At 37.9% G+C, this 20,967-nt stretch overlaps 2 protein-coding genes across 6 annotated transcripts in view; one reads left to right on the top strand and one right to left on the bottom strand.

Moving 5' to 3' along the window:
* The window catches only part of CUL1 (cullin 1), a 37,883-nt gene extending 21,081 nt beyond the window's left edge, over positions 1-16,802 (top strand). Inside the window, exons 8-21 of the mRNA XM_009895038.1 lie at positions 1,993-2,123; positions 5,038-5,145; positions 5,240-5,346; positions 6,512-6,560; positions 7,070-7,201; positions 7,746-7,863; positions 8,782-8,858; positions 9,616-9,747; positions 11,131-11,223; positions 12,549-12,596; positions 12,683-12,765; positions 14,297-14,402; positions 15,155-15,268; positions 16,170-16,802. Coding sequence (XP_009893340.1) covers positions 1,993-2,123; positions 5,038-5,145; positions 5,240-5,346; positions 6,512-6,560; positions 7,070-7,201; positions 7,746-7,863; positions 8,782-8,858; positions 9,616-9,747; positions 11,131-11,223; positions 12,549-12,596; positions 12,683-12,765; positions 14,297-14,402; positions 15,155-15,268; positions 16,170-16,250 — 1,379 coding nt within the window. The 3' untranslated portion in view covers positions 16,251-16,802. The remainder of the gene's footprint in view (positions 1-1,992; positions 2,124-5,037; positions 5,146-5,239; positions 5,347-6,511; positions 6,561-7,069; positions 7,202-7,745; positions 7,864-8,781; positions 8,859-9,615; positions 9,748-11,130; positions 11,224-12,548; positions 12,597-12,682; positions 12,766-14,296; positions 14,403-15,154; positions 15,269-16,169) is intronic.
* A 2,321-nt stretch (positions 16,803-19,123) lies between these two features.
* EZH2 (enhancer of zeste 2 polycomb repressive complex 2 subunit) overlaps positions 19,124-20,967 on the bottom strand; it is a 30,212-nt gene continuing 28,368 nt past the window's right edge. For all 5 annotated transcript variants that reach the window (XM_009895044.1, XM_009895042.1, XM_009895040.1 and 2 more), the window contains 3 exons: positions 20,450-20,530; positions 20,251-20,335; positions 19,124-19,462 (listed from right to left, as the gene is read on the bottom strand). In XM_009895044.1, coding sequence (XP_009893346.1) covers positions 19,402-19,462; positions 20,251-20,335; positions 20,450-20,530 — 227 coding nt within the window. In that variant the 3' untranslated portion in view covers positions 19,124-19,401. The remainder of the gene's footprint in view (positions 19,463-20,250; positions 20,336-20,449; positions 20,531-20,967) is intronic.

Here is a 20,967-nt window from a genome sequence, read left to right on the forward strand (position 1 = left end):
TCATCAGTTCACGCTCAAATTTATAATACACTAAAATAGCCTATTGCAGACTATCCTCAAATTACAATAAAATCTTGTTCTCAATTAAGATCTTTATTGCTTTGCTCTTGAAAGTACGCTGGTTTTGAGGTCCTCCCATGTGAAGTATGTTACGCATATCGTATTACAGGCCACTCCTGTTGATGTTCTGTAACTTTTTAATTGCATTCCACAACTAGTTAGAAAGGTTGTAGGGCACATTTGTCATGTGTTACCTATTCACATCAGTATGATACCTTTACAAAATAATCATGTTTATTGGGAGCAGGCTATAATGATTTAGGTGAAGTTACCATGTAAGTGTTCCTTGAGGCTTTGTAGCATCTCTTCCATATTTCACCAAATGCAGACATCCTGATAGACCAACCTGTGAATCCTTATTTATAGGTAGGTCTAGCAGCAGCTTATTATGTCTATGCATGGCATTATTTGCCTGCCTCTTTACCTACAGAATTTTAGAAAAAGATCAGCATTCTGACATTGTTATAGAAGTTTAACTTCAGATTGCAAATGTGGTTGCCAGCAAGAAAAAATGATTACTTTTCAAATCCAAAAGTGTAAGCTTGCTGAAGTTCTAAGGAAAGCACTGTATGGAAATGGATGTGAATAAAGGTGTCACCGCTTCAGTATTAAAGGCGTCAAGTTCTGTGTGTTTGATATCAGAGTTAAGTAGTGATACAGCTGCTTGATTGCTTTGTTTTATTTAATCTAATAGTCCTCAGGTGGTAATAAATTGCTTGTAAGCCCTTCAGAGAAGTCCTTAAGCTTTAGAAGTGCTAGATGCAGCTGACAACCTTAAGATAGATTCAGCAAGGTGAAATATCCTCATTAGTTTACAGTAACTAATTCAGTTGTTTACTGTTTCACTTCAGTGCTGGCTGGGTGAGGGCAAGATCGCAAGAGGTAACTAGTGGGTTTGTGTACCTGGTTTAGGGCCCTATTACAGTTTGCTTTTTTTTTGTTGTTGTTTATAAAAAAAGGAGTTCTGTACTCAAAGTACATGGCATCTGCCCTGTTGAAAATGAATAATAAAACCAAAACCCTCTTTAATATTGGACTTCTCAAAATTACTAACTAATTTTGGAAAGTCTTGGCTGAAAACTGGTGAAATTTTAATGAGGCTTCAACATATGTGAAATGATGTCTAATTTGTTTTTACCTTTTGCTGATTTTGTTCCATGGTAATGCTTTTCAGAACCTTCTCTTTCCGTGAGATACAATTATTTCTACTGGTAGTCAGTTACTTAAACTTTTTTTAAGAGATGGCTTTTGACAGTGCTTTATTGGAGGAAATATGATTTATAATGTTTCAGTTTATCTGCTAAGGTCATATTAATACATAACATTTTGCCTTAAATTTCCAACTGTTACCACTGATGCTGACCCAAGTAGAAGTGTTAATATACAAAAGGCTACAGTTGGGGTTAGATCTCTGGGAACTTTCCTGTTCGGAACAAGATTTAAAGGACAGTGGTCAGGTGGAGAAAGCTGTACTTTCAGCACAGCCAGCAGTAACACTAATGACAGTCCTAATTCATGATAACACTTCAAAACTTCATCTAAATAAGAGGTCTTTAACTCCATTTTTAAATGATTGGCCCTCTTTAAGTTTTTGAAAACTAGAAATCAGAAGTAAATATATTCCTTTAAATTGTCCTTTTTTCTTCTTGAGATATATGTAGCATTGTGAAGGTAAAACAGATTTTAATATTTAACAGGTGGTTTTCTCTTTAAGTAATCTTAGCTTTCCAGGTTCGTGCAAAGATTTGCTATACTCTATAACTCTTTGCTGTAGTTTTTTCTGGCTTTTTATAGGAGCAATTGCACATATGATGGATGTTTAACTCCTATTGCCAACTTATGAATGGGAAATTGGAGTCATAGCTGATACAAATGGGAGATGTTGGCTTTCCTCTTTTTTTTTTTTTTCTCTCTTTTTTTTTTTCTCTCCAGACTTGGGACGCATGTATAACCTTGTATCTCGAATCCAGGATGGCCTTGGAGAGCTGAAAAAACTTTTGGAAACTCACATTCATAATCAGGGTCTAGCTGCCATTGAGAAATGTGGAGAAGCTGCTCTAAATGCAAGTACCCCATCACAATCAGTCTATGTGTGGTTGCTGCTAGTTTTACGTTAGAGGAGGGTGAATGCATCCTGATATGATTTCCAATTTACTTATGTTTTCCCTCTCACTGATTTAATTTGTGAGGATTAGGCAATTCTCAAATGTTGACAGTAGGCTTGAAAAAAAAAAAATTTTGCTCTCTGTCAGGATGTCACGCTACTTGGAAGGCTGGCTGTGCAAATACAACATCCTACGCTTATAAATACGCCTGGAAGTGCACTGTTTCAAGAAGAATTATCCCCAGTGGAATGTACTCTATTTCATCGTCTTACGGACTTCTGACTTGGATGGGACTGTGGGGAGAAAGTTTCTGTTGGTTTTAGGTTTTTGGTGAATAGCTTTACTTTATTCAGAAAAGCATGAGAAATGTAAGAGGAAGAGATAACTGAAGTGGTTGGAGAGGGCACAGTATAAGGAGCAGGTCAGGTCTTTTGCAACACAGTGGTTGTTCAGCCAAGTAATTGGCTTTCTTAATTTTATCACATAATTGTAATTTCAGACTTAATTGTAATGGTTAGAGTTGAATCTCAGCAACACAAAGTTGTTCAAACCTTTTACTAACCTTTTTGTCAACAGACAATATTGACATTTTCTAGCGATGTCCTGGTTTGAGGTAGAACAAAACCAGTTTTCAGGAGTCTTACTTTTCAGTTAAGTCTCTTGTACCTGACTGTGCTGTCAATCTGTCCAATTAAACTGTTGCAGTTTAGGCTGGGCTGGCCACTAAACACACAAGCCATAAAGCCCCCAACTCTTGACAGAGTTCATCCTAACCAGTTATTGGCCTCAGATATTCTTGAAATAGCTTCATACTAGTTGTCATTAAAGCAGTAATTTTTAGTGTCTGCATGGAGAATGGTAAAATAGCACAGATTAGAATGTTTTACATGTGTGTAGTATCTTGTTCACTTCTGTAGTTTTAAGTGTGTAGGTTTTTAGCAGTGTTGATCTTTTACGGATCGTTAAATAAGTTCAGGAATCTTCAGCTTCATTTGTAAACGTCACCTTAAATTTTGAGATCAGATGTGTTCTCCTAGTGGTCATCACTCTTGAGTTTCTTTGTACTTAGGCCTTGAAGAATTTCCCAGAAAAATGAAAGCTCTTTCTCCAGGAATTAGTTCATCTTTGAGAGAGGAAGAGCCTGCAATTTGTGTGTATTTGTTCCTTTGACTCCAGCTATTTACAAAACTCTCCTGATCATGACGCTTCTTGTTTCTTCATCTTTCTCTTTTGTTCCTTGTCTTTTTCCACACGTTTATTCTTCATTTTCATAACAGTATCTCTGGCTGTCTCCCTTGAGAACCATCTTGCCTCTTCTTCCAATATCCTTCACTCCACCGTATTGCTATTCATCATTGCCTTGTTAGCCATCTATCACGCTTAGGTAAGATTGATTCTGCCTAACTTAATTTGTCTGTACTGTGTCTAAACAGATAGTCAGCTGGAAAAATGCTTCTCAGTTTCTCTGTAGTCAGTGGAGAGAAATAGTCATCCCAGCTTGACTCATCTGACCTATTTTAGATTTTACTGCAGAATGAGTTGTACTCTAGACTCCATTAACTATATTAACAAGACTGCTCTTCAGTCAAAAGATTACTGCTTTTAGTGCTTTTGGTTGCTTGTTTTGGGGTTGGGTTTTTTTGGGTTTTTTTTTTTTTTTTTTTAATCCATGTAATCGGTAGATGCCTATCTCAGTGTCCTTCAAGTCCACTTGAATTTCTTGTCTGGGAGGTTCTCAATAATCTCAGTTCTTTATCTCAAGCATGGCATTAGATCAGTGGTCAACATAGTCTGTCTGTCTTCAGTGACAACAGAAAATAGTTTTCAGGATCCTGATACAACCCTGCCCATCTTCTGCCATTTGTTGCCAGTATCCAGAACTCTTATGATAGGAATGTTACAGGAGTACCTCCATGCCCAGTCCTTTTAGGTTTTATTTATGTTCCTGTTGTCTGTGAGTTTGTCTAACTCATTCTTGAACCTGCTGATGTTATCTGCTTCCAACAGCCTCCCGTGGCAGCAAGTTTCAGAAATCCACTACCTTGTATGTAGAGATGCTCTTTACTTTTTTCTGTCTCAAGCTTGTTTCCTATCACTTTCATCAAGTGCCCCGTAGTTATAAAATGTGGCTTTTAGTGATCGTTCATCTTTTCGGTCATCCTCCTGATTTTGTAAACCTCAGTTATATCCCCTTTCAAACTTCTGATCTCCAGATTAAAGACTTCTAGCCTTTTTAGTCTGTTGTATAGTAGCTGCCCCGTCTGCCTGGTGTTTTGGTTCCTCTTCACTGTTCCTACTCTTGACACCACTTCATTTTATTGAGATGCAGAGATACGTAATTGCATCTAAGACTCAGGTTGTGAGTCCCATAAACTTCTTTATTGGCATTTGGCTGCCACTAGGTGTTGAGCAGCTAATTTTTATTATAGGTACTAAGTTGTTGTACCTATTGGGGATAGACCTGTTACATTATTACATTGGAGATTTATTTCGAGGGTTTCTTCTATAGCGACTGCCGCTTTATGATTGTCCAGCTCTCTCAGGTCTGGTTCAAAATAAGCTTACGTCCTTGAAAATGTCCTTCTTGGAAATGTTTGCAGTGGTTGAGTAAGTGGTTTTATCTTCTTTTGTACTATATAATGTAGTACACTCTGCACTCTGCTTGCTGTAAATGAAAGCTTGTGCTAATGTCAGTCACTCCTGGACATAGGACATAAGCTAGTCTGGATACTATTTTACCTTTAAAATATTTCTAATACTTCATATACTTTCCCAATAAAAATTTGCTTAAGCCAGTGAATAAGCTCTATTCTGGAGGAAGTAGAAAGCAGAAAGTCAACGGGTTGCAAAAACCAATCTCTCTTTATTGCAGGATCCAAAAATGTATGTACAGACAGTGTTGGATGTCCATAAGAAATATAATGCTTTAGTCATGTCTGCATTCAACAATGATGCTGGCTTTGTGGCTGCACTAGACAAAGTAAGTATGTGTAGTGGCATACAGTGAACATTTTTTTTTTTTTTCTATTCAGTGTTTTGTCTCCCAAAATTTCACTGTCTTTTGTGATTTATAGGCTTGTGGTCGATTTATAAATAATAATGCAGTGACAAAAATGGCTCAATCATCCAGTAAATCCCCAGAGCTACTGGCACGATACTGTGACTCTTTACTAAAGAAAAGGTACGTCTTCAAAGACAAATTAATATTTCAGGTTGGCTTTTGTTTTAAAGGGTTTGTTTAGCATATGAAGTTTTACATTCTGTCTTCAGAAACAGAACTTAATGTTTCAAGAAAAATTAATTATACCAAATTCTGAATGCAAAAATTTCAATAGGACCATTCCTAAAGATTATATGGAGTTTACTTTTCTTTTTTAAAGAAGAGGGGGGAGTAATAAAAATCCAAGACCTTTTGTTCCTTATAGGAAACTGAGTTCTATTTTTTTATTAAAACAGAAGCGTGGTTTTAGTTTGTGGTTGTGGGGTTTTTTTTCCCAAATTTGAGTAGTTATATGTTGTAAAGAAGAGACATGCATTCCCTTTTTCCATTAAAACTCTTGCTTTCCTCCTGTTGTTTTCTCTGTATCTTCTTCCATCTGGGTAGAAATAGAGGAGGACAAAAAATGCTTTCTAACCTCTCGTGGTTCATAATTTAATCAAGGTATTTGGTTTCAAATGATTCAGCAGCTCATACATTGAGTTGGTATCAGTTCAGTTCATACTGGATTGGTGTCAGTTTTGTCACTGGCAATTTTTCTAGGTGTTTTGAGGGAGGAAGAACCAAAGAACCCAAAACCAGAAGAACTTGCTCACTTTTCTCCTCCCCATCCCCTCCTTCCTTCAGCGAAGGATCTCTTTTCCCCTTTATAAATATGAGCTTTCTGCAGGGTAGATCTGGGGTATGCCTGATGGACAAGCATGATATAGAGGAAAACAATGTGGTGCCACCTCACCTCTCAGCCAGTCGAGATTTAGCTCTCTGAGCTGTTTTCTTTTCACTGTACTCTAAGATAAGAAATGAAGATAGCATTTAGCAGCAGAAAAAAGGCAGGAAGAGAGATCCATGTTTAAGCCTGTAAATCCTGAGAAGTATCAGGCTATCAGGAAGTCCCCAGCAATTCATGGTCCACAACTTCAACCTATTGTTTGAAAATCTTCAGAATTGCTTACATGTGGAATAGTGAAGAGAAGCGTTCATTTTATTACAAGGTTTCCTCTCGAAAAAGTCATCGATTCCAAAACTACTTAATCTGTGTTCCTTATTTATGAACTTTCCATATACATCCATACATTGTTGTAATTCAGCAGTTTTGGGACTCATTAAAAATGTACTTCTTTAATTGCAGCTCAAAGAATCCAGAAGAAGCAGAATTGGAAGATACACTCAATCAAGTGGTAAGAGTTCTCTTCTGTGTAAGCTTTGACAAGTTAGTAATATTTGATTGTCCCACAATTCAGATGAAAGAAAACCTTTTATTTTGTATGTTTGATTTCATTACTTATTTCAGTAATAATCTTCATCTCTGTGTGTCTTGTTGGTTACTTTTTTTACTAAAAAAAAAAATGCCCGTTATAGCAGATTTAAAGTGGCTAAATGGACAAACATAATATAAAAATATATTGTAGCAATTATATATAATTACATAGACGCACTACATATTTATTCATATATAAGGCTGTACATGTGGAATATACAGTTAACGTGTTTAAAATAGTATCCACATTTAAAAAAACATACACCACCACTCCTCCCCCTCCCCCCCAAAAACCCCAAACAAGACACCCTGCCCTTAAAAATTTCAGTGCAAATGAAGTAGCTACTGCTTTTTCAAGTAGCTTTTCCAAGACAAATGCTTAAATTTTATTTTTTTTTTTTTTCTTACAAATTCTCTTGGCTTTTCCAGATGGTTGTCTTCAAGTACATTGAGGATAAAGATGTGTTTCAAAAATTCTATGCTAAAATGCTGGCAAAAAGACTTGTACATCAGAACAGTGCGAGTGATGATGCTGAGGCAAGCATGATCTCTAAACTAAAAGTGAGTATTCCATGACTGTCCCATGATCTACTGTATTGGAGATCTTCAGGCTGCCTTGGAAAGTATGTCCTTTGATGTCATTATTTTATGTACAATAGGAAAATATCCACGCTAGGTCTTTTTTTTTTTTTTTTTTTTTTTTAACCTCCTAGGAGCATGTACTGCATGTCTGTCCTGTGGAGTTAAGCTTAATTATTCTTATCCAAATGAATGACATAGATATAATTACCCAAGGGAATAACTGCTGAAAAGTTGCTTTCATTAACCCTTGTTCATTCAGGGTCAAGCAAAATATCTAATATCTAAAAAAATACTCTTTTAGTGGTCTGTTTTGTTGTGTGTTTTGCTTCATTTTTAAACAGAATTTTCTTTAGTTTTTGATGACTGTTAAAGAGCATGTCTAGCTGGCATCAGTGCTTTGAGTAAGGGAAATACTGAACTTTGTACATTGTCTTTTAAGAAAATAGGCTCCAATACTTTGTTCTTCTCATTCTCCAATGTCAAAAATGTGTCTTGCTGACATATCTGTGCTTTTAAAATACAGCAAGCTTGTGGTTTTGAGTATACCTCCAAGCTGCAGCGGATGTTCCAAGATATTGGTGTAAGCAAGGACTTGAATGAGCAATTTAAAAAGCATCTGACCAATTCAGAACCATTAGATTGTAAGTAATACATTTACCTAAGTTACTCTTGAGTAGTTTAGCTTTCTTTTATTTTTACAGAGCTAACTATATGAGGGAAATATTTGATTTAGACATCATACTCGCAGAACTGAGTTAGTATTATTTTGACGAGATAACTAGGATTTTAAAATTAGTCTTTTAGGTCTGTACTTTGTCCCCTAATAGCACTTTATATCTTCTGTTATGGGTAGCCTCCTCCTGATTTTGCAGCTCATGTTTAGGTATGTAATGAATTAAGTTGAATCCTGTCTTTTTTTTTGTTTTATCAGAAAGATGTCTTTCTTTAAACAGTTTTTATTTTGAGCACGATATGGCTTAAATTCATACTTGTGTAAAAGTATTAAGGAAAAAAGGATGGTGTGTTTTAGGTTGTTAGACAGCCCTATCACTTTCTTTATAAAGAAATATTTTTTTCACTGAAGCACATTGAAACAAGTTCTTTAAAGAATTGATTATTATTTGTTTTGGCTTAAATTTTACTTGGTTTTGTATTATTATTACTGACTTGCCCAAAATGCCTTACAAGTATAAATGTGAAATGTTTATTCTTGCAGTTGTGTTCTGTGGAGTGATGAGTTTGAGTTACACACACAAAAGAACACTTAAAACTTTTACAATTGCATGTTAAAAGAGAAATCTGTTGTGGGGACAGAAACAGGGTAATAACTTCTACAAATGAGAGAAAATCGAGCGACTGTCACAGCAAATCTAAAGTTCTCCAACTGCAGTGACATCTTACATGAATTTCTTTGGTTTATAGTCTGAATAAAAAAAAAAAATTGCTTAATGATTTTTCATAGTGTCAGTTTGAGCAAAGCAGAACCATTTCCTGTTTGTGTAAGAGGGGATTGGGAGCAAGGGGGATAACGCAGCTCAGCCTCTTCACCTCTCTTCCAGTGGATTTCAGCATCCAGGTGCTGAGTTCTGGATCGTGGCCGTTCCAGCAGTCCTGCACGTTTGCTCTGCCGTCTGAGGTGAGGCACTTGCACTTGGGTCACCCAAACGTGGAATGATCATGTGAGAAATGTGTCTTACAAGGCTGGTGCTGATGTCTCCTCCTGGTTTTGTTGTGTCAGAGAGGACTGGAAGTGTCTCTGTGGTGTTTGCCTATTTGGCTGGAGGCTATTTGGAACAGGTTCTGGAGGAACTGTGCGAAATACATAACTGTTTTCTCCTGTGGAAAGACTCTGCTTCATGAATCTTTCTTCAAAACACTCACCAGTAACTGAAGCAAATCTTTGTTGTTAATGTGTTTTTCTGTGTATACTTTTTATTTAAGAAACTTTTTCTTGCTGTTGCTTCAGCTCTGTCCAGTAAAATCTTTAGATACTATAATCATTAGTTTTCTGTTTAATGCTTATCCAGAATAGGCAAAGGCATGAATACTTAACATGAGAAGTAAGTTTAACTGCTGATACCTGGAGGATCAAGGCGGTTAAAAGAAATGACCTTTGTAGCCTTGCTTGATGTATCATAAAAGGAAGAATGAAACTTAAATGCTTGTTTAGGTTTGTATTGTTACTGACACTTTAAAGGGGAAACTTGTAACAAAGGGAAATTTTCATCCAGTCTGAAGAATTTGAATACTTTGGATTTCTGTTTCTTATTCAGACAACATGGCAGTTGAGAGTGATGAGATTTGATTCTCTTTTGCTGGTTCCAGAGCACGTTCTAGTAATGGTAAATGAAGGTAAATAATATTCTTTATTTATTGTTGTTGTTTTTATACAGTTAGAACGGAGCTATCAGAGATTTACTGCGTTTTATGCCAGTCGTCATAGTGGAAGAAAATTAACATGGTTGTATCAGCTGTCCAAAGGGGAATTGGTTACCAACTGTTTCAAAAATAGATACACGTTACAGGTAAGGATAACATGATGCCAATAGAAACACTTGGTGATGATTGCATTCAGAGGACTAGGTGCAGGTGATCATTTAAAAGATGGGTGTTTATGCTCTGCTCCACAGCTTTTATGTTATCTGGATGAACTGCTCAGCTTCCGTGGTCCTCATTTGGAGATAATTGCTTTTCCTTATTTTAAAGGACCATTGTGCAGATAAATGTGTTTAAGATGAAGTGTGTAGGTGTTGAAGTAGTGGAGTTCATGTGAATACCTGTGCCTGCACACAGACTAATTTTAATAGAGTGAATCGAACTGTACTGTATTTGTATGTCAAAGTATTCATTAACATATGATGTATATATAATGATGTATAATAATTGGGTGTTTTAAATCATTCACTTCCTTAACTGGGGGCTGTGTGTGAACACTCATGTATACACACAGATATATGTTTAGCTACTATTTATGGTGCTCACGTGCGTTCATTAGCTTTATTTAAAGGCAGTAACATAATTCACAGGAATAAGACAGCGCGTAGATGTAAGACTGGATGGCTACAGATCTGTGTATTACTGAAGTGAACATAAATGTTAGCCATCCCCAGATGGTGGTTGGTGTTGTGGTTAATAGAACCTTTATTATATATTTGATTTATTTTCTGTAGTGATACTTCAGATGTACGTTTAAAAAAAAAATTGACTTAGAAAAGGGAATACATTACTTGTGGTTTAAACAGGTGTTGAACTGCATTATGTGAGACAGCTGCAACCTCTCTGCATAAGAACTCATGCTTCTTATGCTTTCCTGTCTGCTTTCTCTCAAAAAGTAGACAGAGGAGGGGAGTTACAACACTGAGAAGAAACAAGATAATCTCAGATTTTGAACTTGTCATCAACAGATGTTAACCCTGTGGTGACAGATGTGAATAAGCCACTGATAGCTGCCTTGTTTATAAATTTGGTTTCCTTATTCTGCTGGAGTTGGGAGGGTTGTGAGGATGAATTCACTAGTCTGTGTAGGTTTTAATGGAGATTAAATGGGTAAGAGTCAGGAAGTGACAGAGGAAAATAATTTAGAACTATATTAGCAAGTAGAAAGATGAGGCTTTGACACCATAATAGAAGATTTGATGAAATGTCTGCAGCTAGTTAAATGATCATAATCTTAAAGGTTTATGTTCAGATGATGCTTGAAGGTAGAGTTCTGGTTGTATAAGTAACATCAGATTTTCCTGTATGTTGTAATGATTAGCACTAGTTGGCTGTTCTTTGTTCTACAAATATTCCAGTATATGTGTTTAACTGGTGAATTTCAGGCTGTTCAAAATCAGAATTTACGTTTGGTCATTCTCATTTTCTGATTTCTCCCCTCACCCTACATTCTCTTTTTTTGGATCTGTTAGGCATCCACATTCCAGATGGCGATTTTACTGCAGTACAACACAGAAGATGCCTATACCGTGCAGCAGCTGACAGACAGTACTCAAATAAAAATGGTAGTGACTTTGCACATTTTACTACACTCTTGTGAACAAGTCTTTTGGTCTTCAGGGCTCTTCCTGCTATCGTAAGAAACTGGGACTAGACATGCTTGAAGGCAGAGTCGGTTACTGTCCTGAGGGAGACAGATGCGCTCTTTTCTTGGTCAACTTACATTCCTGGTTTACTTTCCTGTAATCATAACTGCCTAATCATCTGATGAATCTTAGTATGTATATATCATCCTGTTCATGACTAGTGAATTGTCTAGCTTGCTGCTGAGCTGTGGTAGTAAGTTTTCAGTACACTTCAGTACATTTTTTCAATGCATTTTAATATTAAAAGAGCATTCTAGGAAAACCAGCATTTTCTCTGAACGATAGATCTGCACATCCGTTCTTCTTTAGATCTCAAGGCTTATATACATGAACATAGTAAAATTTGCAGTTTCATTGGCTCACTCTCTCTCGTGGAAAAGGTTCACTCCTTTTCTTTCCAAGTGGACTTTATGGCCCATGGTTTATTTGGCATCTGTGTCACTTACTAGTAGGTTTGAATCAAGTCTGCTGGGACTTCTGGAAAGTTAGGCAATTCCTAGTCGGTGAGATCTTTACTTTCAGAAATGCATATCTAGAAAGTTACTGCTGCTGATGGTTTACAGCAAACCCAGAAGTTGTATGGAGTTGCCATTTATTATAGGTGCTTGTTTGCAGATATATATTTATTTACTTATGCAAAATAAATATTTGGTCCAACTTATGGTTGGACCAGAATAAAACGCTTTATACAGCTGAAAACTAACTGCAGGAAACCCAGAAGATTTCCACTGTGGTAAAATAGCAGCTTTGCAGGCCTGCACAGAACATTGAGAGTAGTGTAGCCATCTGGGTGACCAACTAGCGACAGTAACCAGAACAGATCCCTGGTGCAAGCACAAAAAGGAAAGTATGTTAATCAGAAAGCAGAGGGCGCTTGCTTGAAGCTTGTTAAGGCTTGCCATGGTATCTATATTTGCATGGTATGGGAAAAACGATTTCTTACACTTAAAAATCTGCTTGCAAAATAGCTCCTAGAACAGCAATGGGGAAGATATGTTGTTTGGAATTAGTCTTTCTGAAGAACTTGATGATGTTTACCAACTGCAAGGGGAATATGTCCTAACACCCAAAAAGGGCCTTATTACATTTTATTTCTGTGAAATACATTTTTACTGCTTTTTTTTTTTCTCCACTCATTTTGCAGTGTTCTGCAGAACATGTCTAAATATGTGTATTCTAGTTGAATTATTTTAAGTTAGAGAAAGGTGCTGTCTGCGCTGATAATATTTTCTGTAATTTTGTAGGATATCTTGGCACAAGTTCTACAGATACTGTTGAAATCAAAATTGCTTGTAAGTACTCTCGCTTTTTTATGACCTGCTTCACATTCAGCAAAATGTATTAATGAATGTTTATTTATTTTATTTATTTATTGCAGGTTTTGGAAGATGAAAATGCAAATGTTGATGAGGTGGAGTTAAAACCAGATACCTTAATAAAACTGTATCTTGGTTATAAAAAGTAAGGAAAAACTTCAGCAGCATACTTCACTTGTGTATCATGCATCCTCCTTCTCTGCTTTCAAAATTTCGGTAAAACCTAAAATACCTGGGATGAAAGCTCCAGGGTTCAAGTGCCAATTCAAATATAGGTCCAATGTGTACCAGCTTTAAGGAGAGGGTTGGCTAGTAGGGGGATGGGTAAGATTTCAGCTATCTGACTTTGACTTTGTCATAAAGTCTGTCAAGGCCTGGACGTATTTTCATATGTCCGTTTTGTTCCTTGATTCTTGTCTAATTCTTGTATAATTTATTTCTGGTAAGAAATTTGCTGCTTTTTACCGAGTTGCATGGCTTGCATGCACTCACTCAGCAAAATACATTATATTTTATAAGGCTACAGTAGTCTACAGCGACCAGCAAAGGTCAAAGTCTGAAATGTTTATCCACTAGAGATAACATGAGAAGATGTGCGGGCTCATTTTAGAACTTCAGGGTGTACAGTGATTTGAAAACTTAATAAACATGATTTTCAGTAGTTTTTATTACCCACTTTAACCAGTGTTGCTTTCAACATTCGTATATTTTAAGCTGCTCAGAGTACTGTGGTGACTTTTTATCATGCTTACCAGAGCATAGATGTAAACACACATTAATTCATTGAGGAGTTCAGTACTGCCTGAAGATAAAATCTCAACTGAAAGAAACATTTTAAAACGTTTCCTTGTACCTCACTCTTAATCTGCTTTCTTCCCTCCTTGACCAATAATTCAAGGTTTGAGAATTCGTAGTCAGTTCTGTTAATGCAGTGATGGAAACAGCTCAGCGTTGCTGCGCCGTGTGGCTCGGTGGTTCCCAATTCCTGACACTCAAGACTATGCTAAATAAAGGAGCAAATCCCCTCTCCACCGCAGCGTTCCCCACTGCAGCCAACAGGCTGAGAGCACTCCCTGGTGCCCTGAGTGAGGCACCTTCCCCACTTGGGACACAGCACCTTGCCCTGAGAGCAGTCACCCGTGGTAGTGGGCTCGCCCTAGCCCAGCCGTGGGCACTGGGAAGCCTGTGAAAGAAAGGCAGAATTCAGCTTTACAGAACAAATGGATTTCTCCACATTATGGTCACAATCCTATCCATAGATCAGAAAGATTATTCTATTTCCACTGAATTTCTTTGTCCCGCTGACTGACTGGAAGCTTCTTATTAAACAGAGGTGTTTCAAATATAGTGTAATTGTGCAGCGCTAATTTGACCTAACAGACCACTAGGTTGGATTCAGTAAGTCATGAAACACACAGCCAATCACCAAAAAGGTATTGAGGTTTGTTGGTTGGTTGTGGGGTTTTTTGGTTTTATTTATTTTTTTAACCTTGAGTAAGATTGTCTAAAACTTTCAGGAGTGCCAAAGTCCCCTTTTGTTGTAAACTAATTGTGGTGGTGTGGCTTTTATTCTGGAGTTGGGTTTTGTTTGGGGTTTTTGGTTTGGTGGTTTTTTTTTTTTTCATTTGATTGGTTTTTAAAAAGGCTAATTGTTTTATTAACTTTTTTCTTTACAGCAAAAAATTAAGGGTAAATATCAATGTGCCAATGAAGACTGAACAGAAGCAGGAGCAAGAAACTACACACAAAAATATAGAGGAAGATAGGAAACTACTGATTCAGGTGACTTGTACTGCAAAACGCTGCCATGCTATGAATTTTGAACTACAGCGTGGTAATCCTTTTAATTAAGCTTACTGTGGGATTTTCTTAATTTTTATTAAAAGACAACATGTCCTTGCAGTTGGAGCTGTGTTGGGGCTAAAAATGTATTTAGAATACTCCTAAAGGGGATTGGAGTTCATAACGGGAGATGTAGAAAGGCACGATAGGAGACTGTTCTTCACATTTGTTCTAACATGTTGATGAGTGTTTGGGTTCTGTGGATGCGCACGCTCAGCAAACCTCTGTCCTGGGTGAAAACTAGTACTACCTAGAATGAACTCAACAGTGGTTTTCTATCAGTTCACTTGGAATCCACTTGAGAAGCAAAGGGGCAGGGGAAGGAAATACAATTGTACTACTAAGAGTGTGTCACAGTAAAATATATAAAGGCAGCTTTCTGTTACATCAGTAGTTTCACGTTGCTCTTGGTACCAGTTGGTGCTATTGTTAGGACTGACTGTAAGCAGAGTAGTTCTTAAAATGCATGTGTCAAAACCACTTCTGATGACTGTGTGCTCTATAGAATCCGAGTTCTTAAAGTCTGTGTGAGGAGTTGACATTCGTAGGCATGCTTGTCCCCATCTGGTACTCAAGTTTGCTGCGATGATGCTTCTGCGCTAGCAGACATGATCTGCTAGGGAAGTAAAATGGCTTTATCCAGAAGGGCAAGTAGTTTGCTCTAAGCACACCTTTCTGACTTTACTGTGCAGGCTGCTATTGTGAGAATCATGAAAATGAGGAAGGTTCTAAAACACCAGCAACTGCTTGGAGAAGTGCTAACACAGCTGTCCTCAAGGTTCAAGCCACGAGTTCCAGTAATTAAGGTATGTGAGAACCACATCTGTAAACCTGTATTCCAGGAGGTGAGGAGGCTATAGATAGAAAAAATACATGCTTCTGAATTATAAAGGGAAGGTAAGGAGATGGGATGGGTGAGGACAGATTTTTTTGAGTTGTAAATAAGTAGGAAATATTTTAACCAGAAATATTGTATTTCTTGTGGTAATATGCATGTTTCGTATTGTTGGCAGTGGTAAAATAGTAGCTTGATTGCATCTTCTCACATAAGTGCCAGCTTGCAGCAGCCTCTACTCCAGATTTCTCTCCTGTGCCCGCTCTGCCAGTTGTGCGAGTTCCACTGCTTGTGGACCCGCTCAATAGAACAGTTTCCCGCTCTCTTCTAGAGTAAAAATGTTGGGAAGGGGGGCATTGTATTTAATTGTGGTTTCTTCGTGAGTTTGTTTAGTGGTCTCACCAATGGTTTTTACGTCTACGACCAAGGGGATGGGTGGGGCAAAAAACAGGCAGTGGAGAGCAGTTGCATAAACTGGCACCAGTGCTGAAGGAGATGCACCCAGTCACGTTGTGAAGCAGTTACCGCAAGTGCTATCTTTAGTAACATTACAGTAAGCACTCTGCATCTCGGTTTATCTCTATTTGCTGTCTTACTATGAAGTTGCTCAGCATACTGGTGGTCAGTTGATCTCCCACTCTTTACCCTGGAAAGGCACCAAGTGAGTGTAATTCAGTTTCGTGGGTTAGTGAAGTCCTCTACTTGGACGTGGTCAGAGATTGGAGTGCGAATTGCCATGGTTTGTGCCCTTTGCCTACTCCTGTCCTCTACTTGGCATGAATCCCAGTGGCCAGAACTGTTCAAAGTTTGTAGCAACTACAGAGAGGGCTTTTCTGCCAGTGTCCCACTGGTTATGTTTGTTTCTCCCACAGAAATGCATCGACATTCTGATTGAGAAGGAGTACTTGGAACGTGTAGATGGTGAGAAGGACACCTACAGTTACTTGGCTTAACATTCTATTAGCAATTACTTGACTGTGTGACACTCGGCAATTAGGTATGTGATGGAAAGAATGAAAGCAACGGAACTTCATAGCAGCCACCCTGCTGCCATTTGGACCTCCCTTTTTAATAACTGAGACCAGGACTCCCATCAGCCAGTCTCAGATTTACATCAGAACTGCTCAGGATTGATACATTTCAAGTATGTAAATATGGACACCAATGCCATTTAACCTAATTTAAGAACAGAAAGGAATCAAACCCTTCTCCTTTAAGGGTTGCATGCTACTGCATTTAAATCAATACATTGGCTATATGATAAACAGCTGCCATCGCAGGCAGCACTTATAAATGTTGGCAGCACTTTGAGAGCGAGTCTGAATGGACCCATGTGTAATCTGCTATGAAAAACCATTTGTATAGTGTGTTTCATTTTTTAATGTGTGATAAATAAAAAAAAAAATTAAAAGATTTCTGTACAAGTTGCATTTGGTTTTATTGTTTTAAGTTTCATGACTTATCTTTCTAAATGTAAATAAAAGGTATAATGGTTATGAAAGCTATAGAAATTTGTTTTGCTTTTCTGCCTTTTCCCTGTTTTCTGGTGATTTAAGCACATTTTGTTCTCTGAAGAAATTAAGTGTCATCTATCATCAGATGTGCATGTTACTTTTTTAAGACGAAATGGCTGTGTTTTGAAAAGAAAGTTGTGATGATTTCACAAGATATGCAAATAGAAAATACTTGGAATACATGTGGCAATACTGGGTCATCTGAAATTGGAGCTGTTTTTAATATTGTTCCGTATGCTATAAAGTGCATCACACTTGCCTAAATGCTGCCCTGAATAAATAAGGTTTAGGCTGCCCACTTCTTTGATTAGGGACACACTCAATTTTCTGTTCTAAAGATTAATTCCCATTAAATGCAACCTGTGATGGGAGGTAAAATATTTTTGAGTGTCGTTACACATCCATTGATTGACCAGGCTTCATTCCATTCTTCTCACAATGTTTTGTGCTCATTATATACATGTGAAATGAGTATTAGCTTTCCACACATTACAAGCAAAATGCTACTGTCCCCACAGGTCTCAGTTTGGGTAATTTATATGTTCTGTTCTTGATGGTGAAAAGAACCTAACTTCTGCAGCCAAACCCTCTTTTCCCCTTAGAATTTGTGATTTGTTGTTCAGTGTTTGTTCTGGCATGAAGAAAAGGGAGCCAGGTTTTTGTGTTGATGCTGTTTTTTCTCTGAGGGGAAACTAATTTTTTGTGGTTACAATTGAGCTCTGACCCACAAAAATGTCTGGATTTAAAAAAAAAAAAATAAAAATTATGGAGCAGTATTAGATGTGATCCAAACTGGTTTGGAAAATGGGGGAAAAGTCTCATGCCCACTTGAGCTTTTGTGTGCTTGCTATTCCTATTCTGAAAGAACTTTAATTACACTAAAAACTGCCAGCATGGGTAATACAAGCATCTTGCTGTTCAATTTTCAAATTCTTTTTGAAATTTAGAAGAATGGAGCTTGTGATTCTTTCTGTGCCTTTTTTTTTTTTTAAGATGCTGTCTTATGTTTTGTTTTTGTAAACCCTTCTTGCAGAAAGTTTGGTGCTGGTAGATTTTTGTAGCAGGATGTAAGGAGTGGTACGGTGACAGAGAAGCAAGCTCAATGATAGGATGTTTGTGTGCAGAAGGCCAGAAATAACCTCCTCTGAGCTGTCTCTTAAAGCTGAGCCTTAACCCATCATTGGCAAAAGCAGCATTGCTCTGTATGCCGTCTCTTGCAGAGCTCTATTTTTAAAACCCATCTGCTGTCAATGGAGCTTCAGACAAGAGCCATGCTTTACCCAAGCAGGGAAAAAAGTTTTTGAGGTTATTTTTTTTCTTTTCTTATGAGTAAGATGAGGGGTATGAATTTTTAGTTCTTACTCAGGCCACCACTAAGCATGATGGCATCTGGCAGCTGAGTGCTGTACTGGAGAGTGGAAGCAGGCTGCGCTGCTTTGGCAGGACCACTGAGTTGGAGCCTCCCCACTGCGCAAGGTACATGGTCATTATTGACAGGATTTCTTGAAATCAGTTTTCCAACAGTGTTGCCCTGTGCCTGCGCTCCCACCCCCAGGTGTTTTGGCTACAGCATCATGTTCTATTCAGCAGTAGTCTGCAGAGTTCATGCTCAGCTGGCAAATCAGAAATAAACCCTGTACAAGACCCAAGAAGACAACTAGCTGCAATCTAAACAATTTTGGATGAAAACATGTACATAAAAAAATCTGTAGTAAGAGATAATAACTGTGATAGATAGATAAAAGATGCAGAAGAGATTGGTAGGTGTAATTACTGTTGCATTCATTATTCAAATTTGTCGCTTCAGAGAAGCTGCAGTTTATTGGATACCACTGCTGATTCCCTTATCAAATGATGCGAATGGGTCCTCATGTCCTTCCCCCACTGAGTGAACAGATTCATGGCCCCTGCTTGGGCAGCTGGGTTGGCCTTAAGGTAACATGGAAGACAGAAGCAAACCTTATACCACAAATTTGTCTTGAAAGTAGGGTTTGTACCAGAAATCACAGCTATTCTCTGGGCCTTTTTGGGGGGGGGAGGACCCAACCAGCACTTTAGAGAACATGAATGTAGCTTCATGGCACAGGTGCATGGCAACTGCAAGACCGTGACTACTGTACTTCAGTGCTATACGCTGAAGTTCCTCAGTGAGCCTGACTGATGTCTCCTGCACTGTTTACATCTTCCCATTAATGTTAAATGTGAACCGAAGTGACAGAGAAGTAGACGCATATGGAGTTGCCTTTGCTCAGAAGTTGAAAGTAAGCGTTCACATTGCTTCCTCAACTGGCTGACACAAAATTCCAACTCAGTTCCAGTAAAAATGAAGAAGTTCAAGTATCCTTTATTCAAGGTTGAAAAATGTACCACACCACATTATTGCAAAAGTTTATAGGTACAAAACACTTTGCAGCTGGTGAGAAGGCAATAAAAAGTTGGGGTTTTTTAAATTTGTTACTATAAATTATTGTTACAGTACTTTGCAAATACAGAATTTCAAATTGCATTTTTATTTTTCTAAAATTGCCCACAGTACTAGAAATTCCTGAAGATAAGGCAGCTGTTTGTTTAAAAGAAGAGGTAGCTGGTGTCAAGGGATTTCCATTTCTCTTTCAATGCCCACATACTTAAGGGCATCAGCTTGGCTATATCTGAAATTAAAAAAACAAAACCAAAAATAAAAATCGGTAACACTGAACATTTCACCTTCATTGTTCTGACAGTATTCTGAAATGGCTTGAAATATTTTCAGACTTAGATTTCCCATAGTTTCCTCACCAGCTGGGGCCTTTATCCCTGTGTGAATTTGCAGATGCAGAACAGCGCTGGCCACTGAAGGAACTGCTTTTAGAGGAGTTTGACTGAGAGGAAACAAAATGCTAAAATTCCACACTTGTTCACCTTGAATCTCACAGTGCTAAAAATCATTTTAACTAGTGGAAAGCAACTGCATTTCTCAAGGTTGACTTCCATAGTATTGTCACTGGACAGCTTAGTTTGCTTCAAGTGAGGTAATTTTAGATGAAAGTACGAACACAATCTTAGCGAGCACTTCTCTGTAATAACACAATAATACTTCTTGCCCATCTCTGACCAATAGGAGAGACAACCCATACTGGTACCTAGGGAACCCTACCAGATAAAGTTTGATATGTAGGTCTGCCTGGAAAAATTGGGCAGGTCTGTCCCCATTTGTCACTTATCTCTATACAAGCTGCTGTTCCAAGTTTGCAAAGCTCTTAACCAGCTGCTTTGCTCAAGTCAGTCTTACTATGGTATCTGCCTTAAAAAAAGTAACGCAAGGGGACTGCTTCTCAGGTGCCCAGAGCTGAGGTTGTAAGGAGGCAGGCACAGCAAGTAATTATGAGCTGGGCGGAAATACAGACAGCCGATCCGGTCTATGACTATGATAGGAAGAAGTTAAAGTCCATTTACCAACCTGTAGTCAAAGAACAGTTCTTCACCAGTCTGAATGGCTCTTTTAGCAAATATTCCTATTCTGTGATCACCATTAACCATCATAACTGTTCAAAAGAAATTTAAACTCATGTTAACACAAATACTGATAAAATGTGTATTCTGAATAAGTATCCCACAGATTTCATACGTTGCTAAAAGCAAGTAAATTTAAAACTTACCTTTTGCATAGCAGTTGGGATTTACTGAATGGTTTGCAAATCTGATTTTGTTGCCCTTGCGTGTTGCATCAACCACAAAATCTAAGGGGGGGGGGAAAAACAAAACCCACAAGTGATGGATAGGTCACCTACAAACAAATTTTTGTGTTTAATATCTAGTTTGTTTGGGTTTTAGCAGCTGGAAGAGATAACGGCTCAGCTTCCCACATGGAAGATCTGGCACATCATACTACGATAGCTTTATTGTTCTGCAAGGCTCAAAATGTTCCTGTTGCCCCATGCTGTGCATTCCATTTATCTCCTGCCACGGTGGCACTACCTTGGTTTCTATACATTTATTTCACAAGGACAAGCTCTATACATATGCTAAGTCAACAGCAACATAAACCAGCTTTTTTTCATCCTTTCTAGTATTTCACACTTGACACACTGCAGTCTATATTTTTCTCTTCAAGTAGCAGTAGCCACATGCCATATGTCTGCGTGTGGCTTTTTTTCCCCCCAACACAAAATAACCA

Source organism: Charadrius vociferus, unplaced genomic scaffold, assembly GCF_000708025.1.
Source record: "Charadrius vociferus isolate BGI_N301 unplaced genomic scaffold, ASM70802v2 scaffold101, whole genome shotgun sequence".
Classification (NCBI taxonomy): domain Eukaryota; kingdom Metazoa; phylum Chordata; class Aves; order Charadriiformes; family Charadriidae; genus Charadrius; species Charadrius vociferus.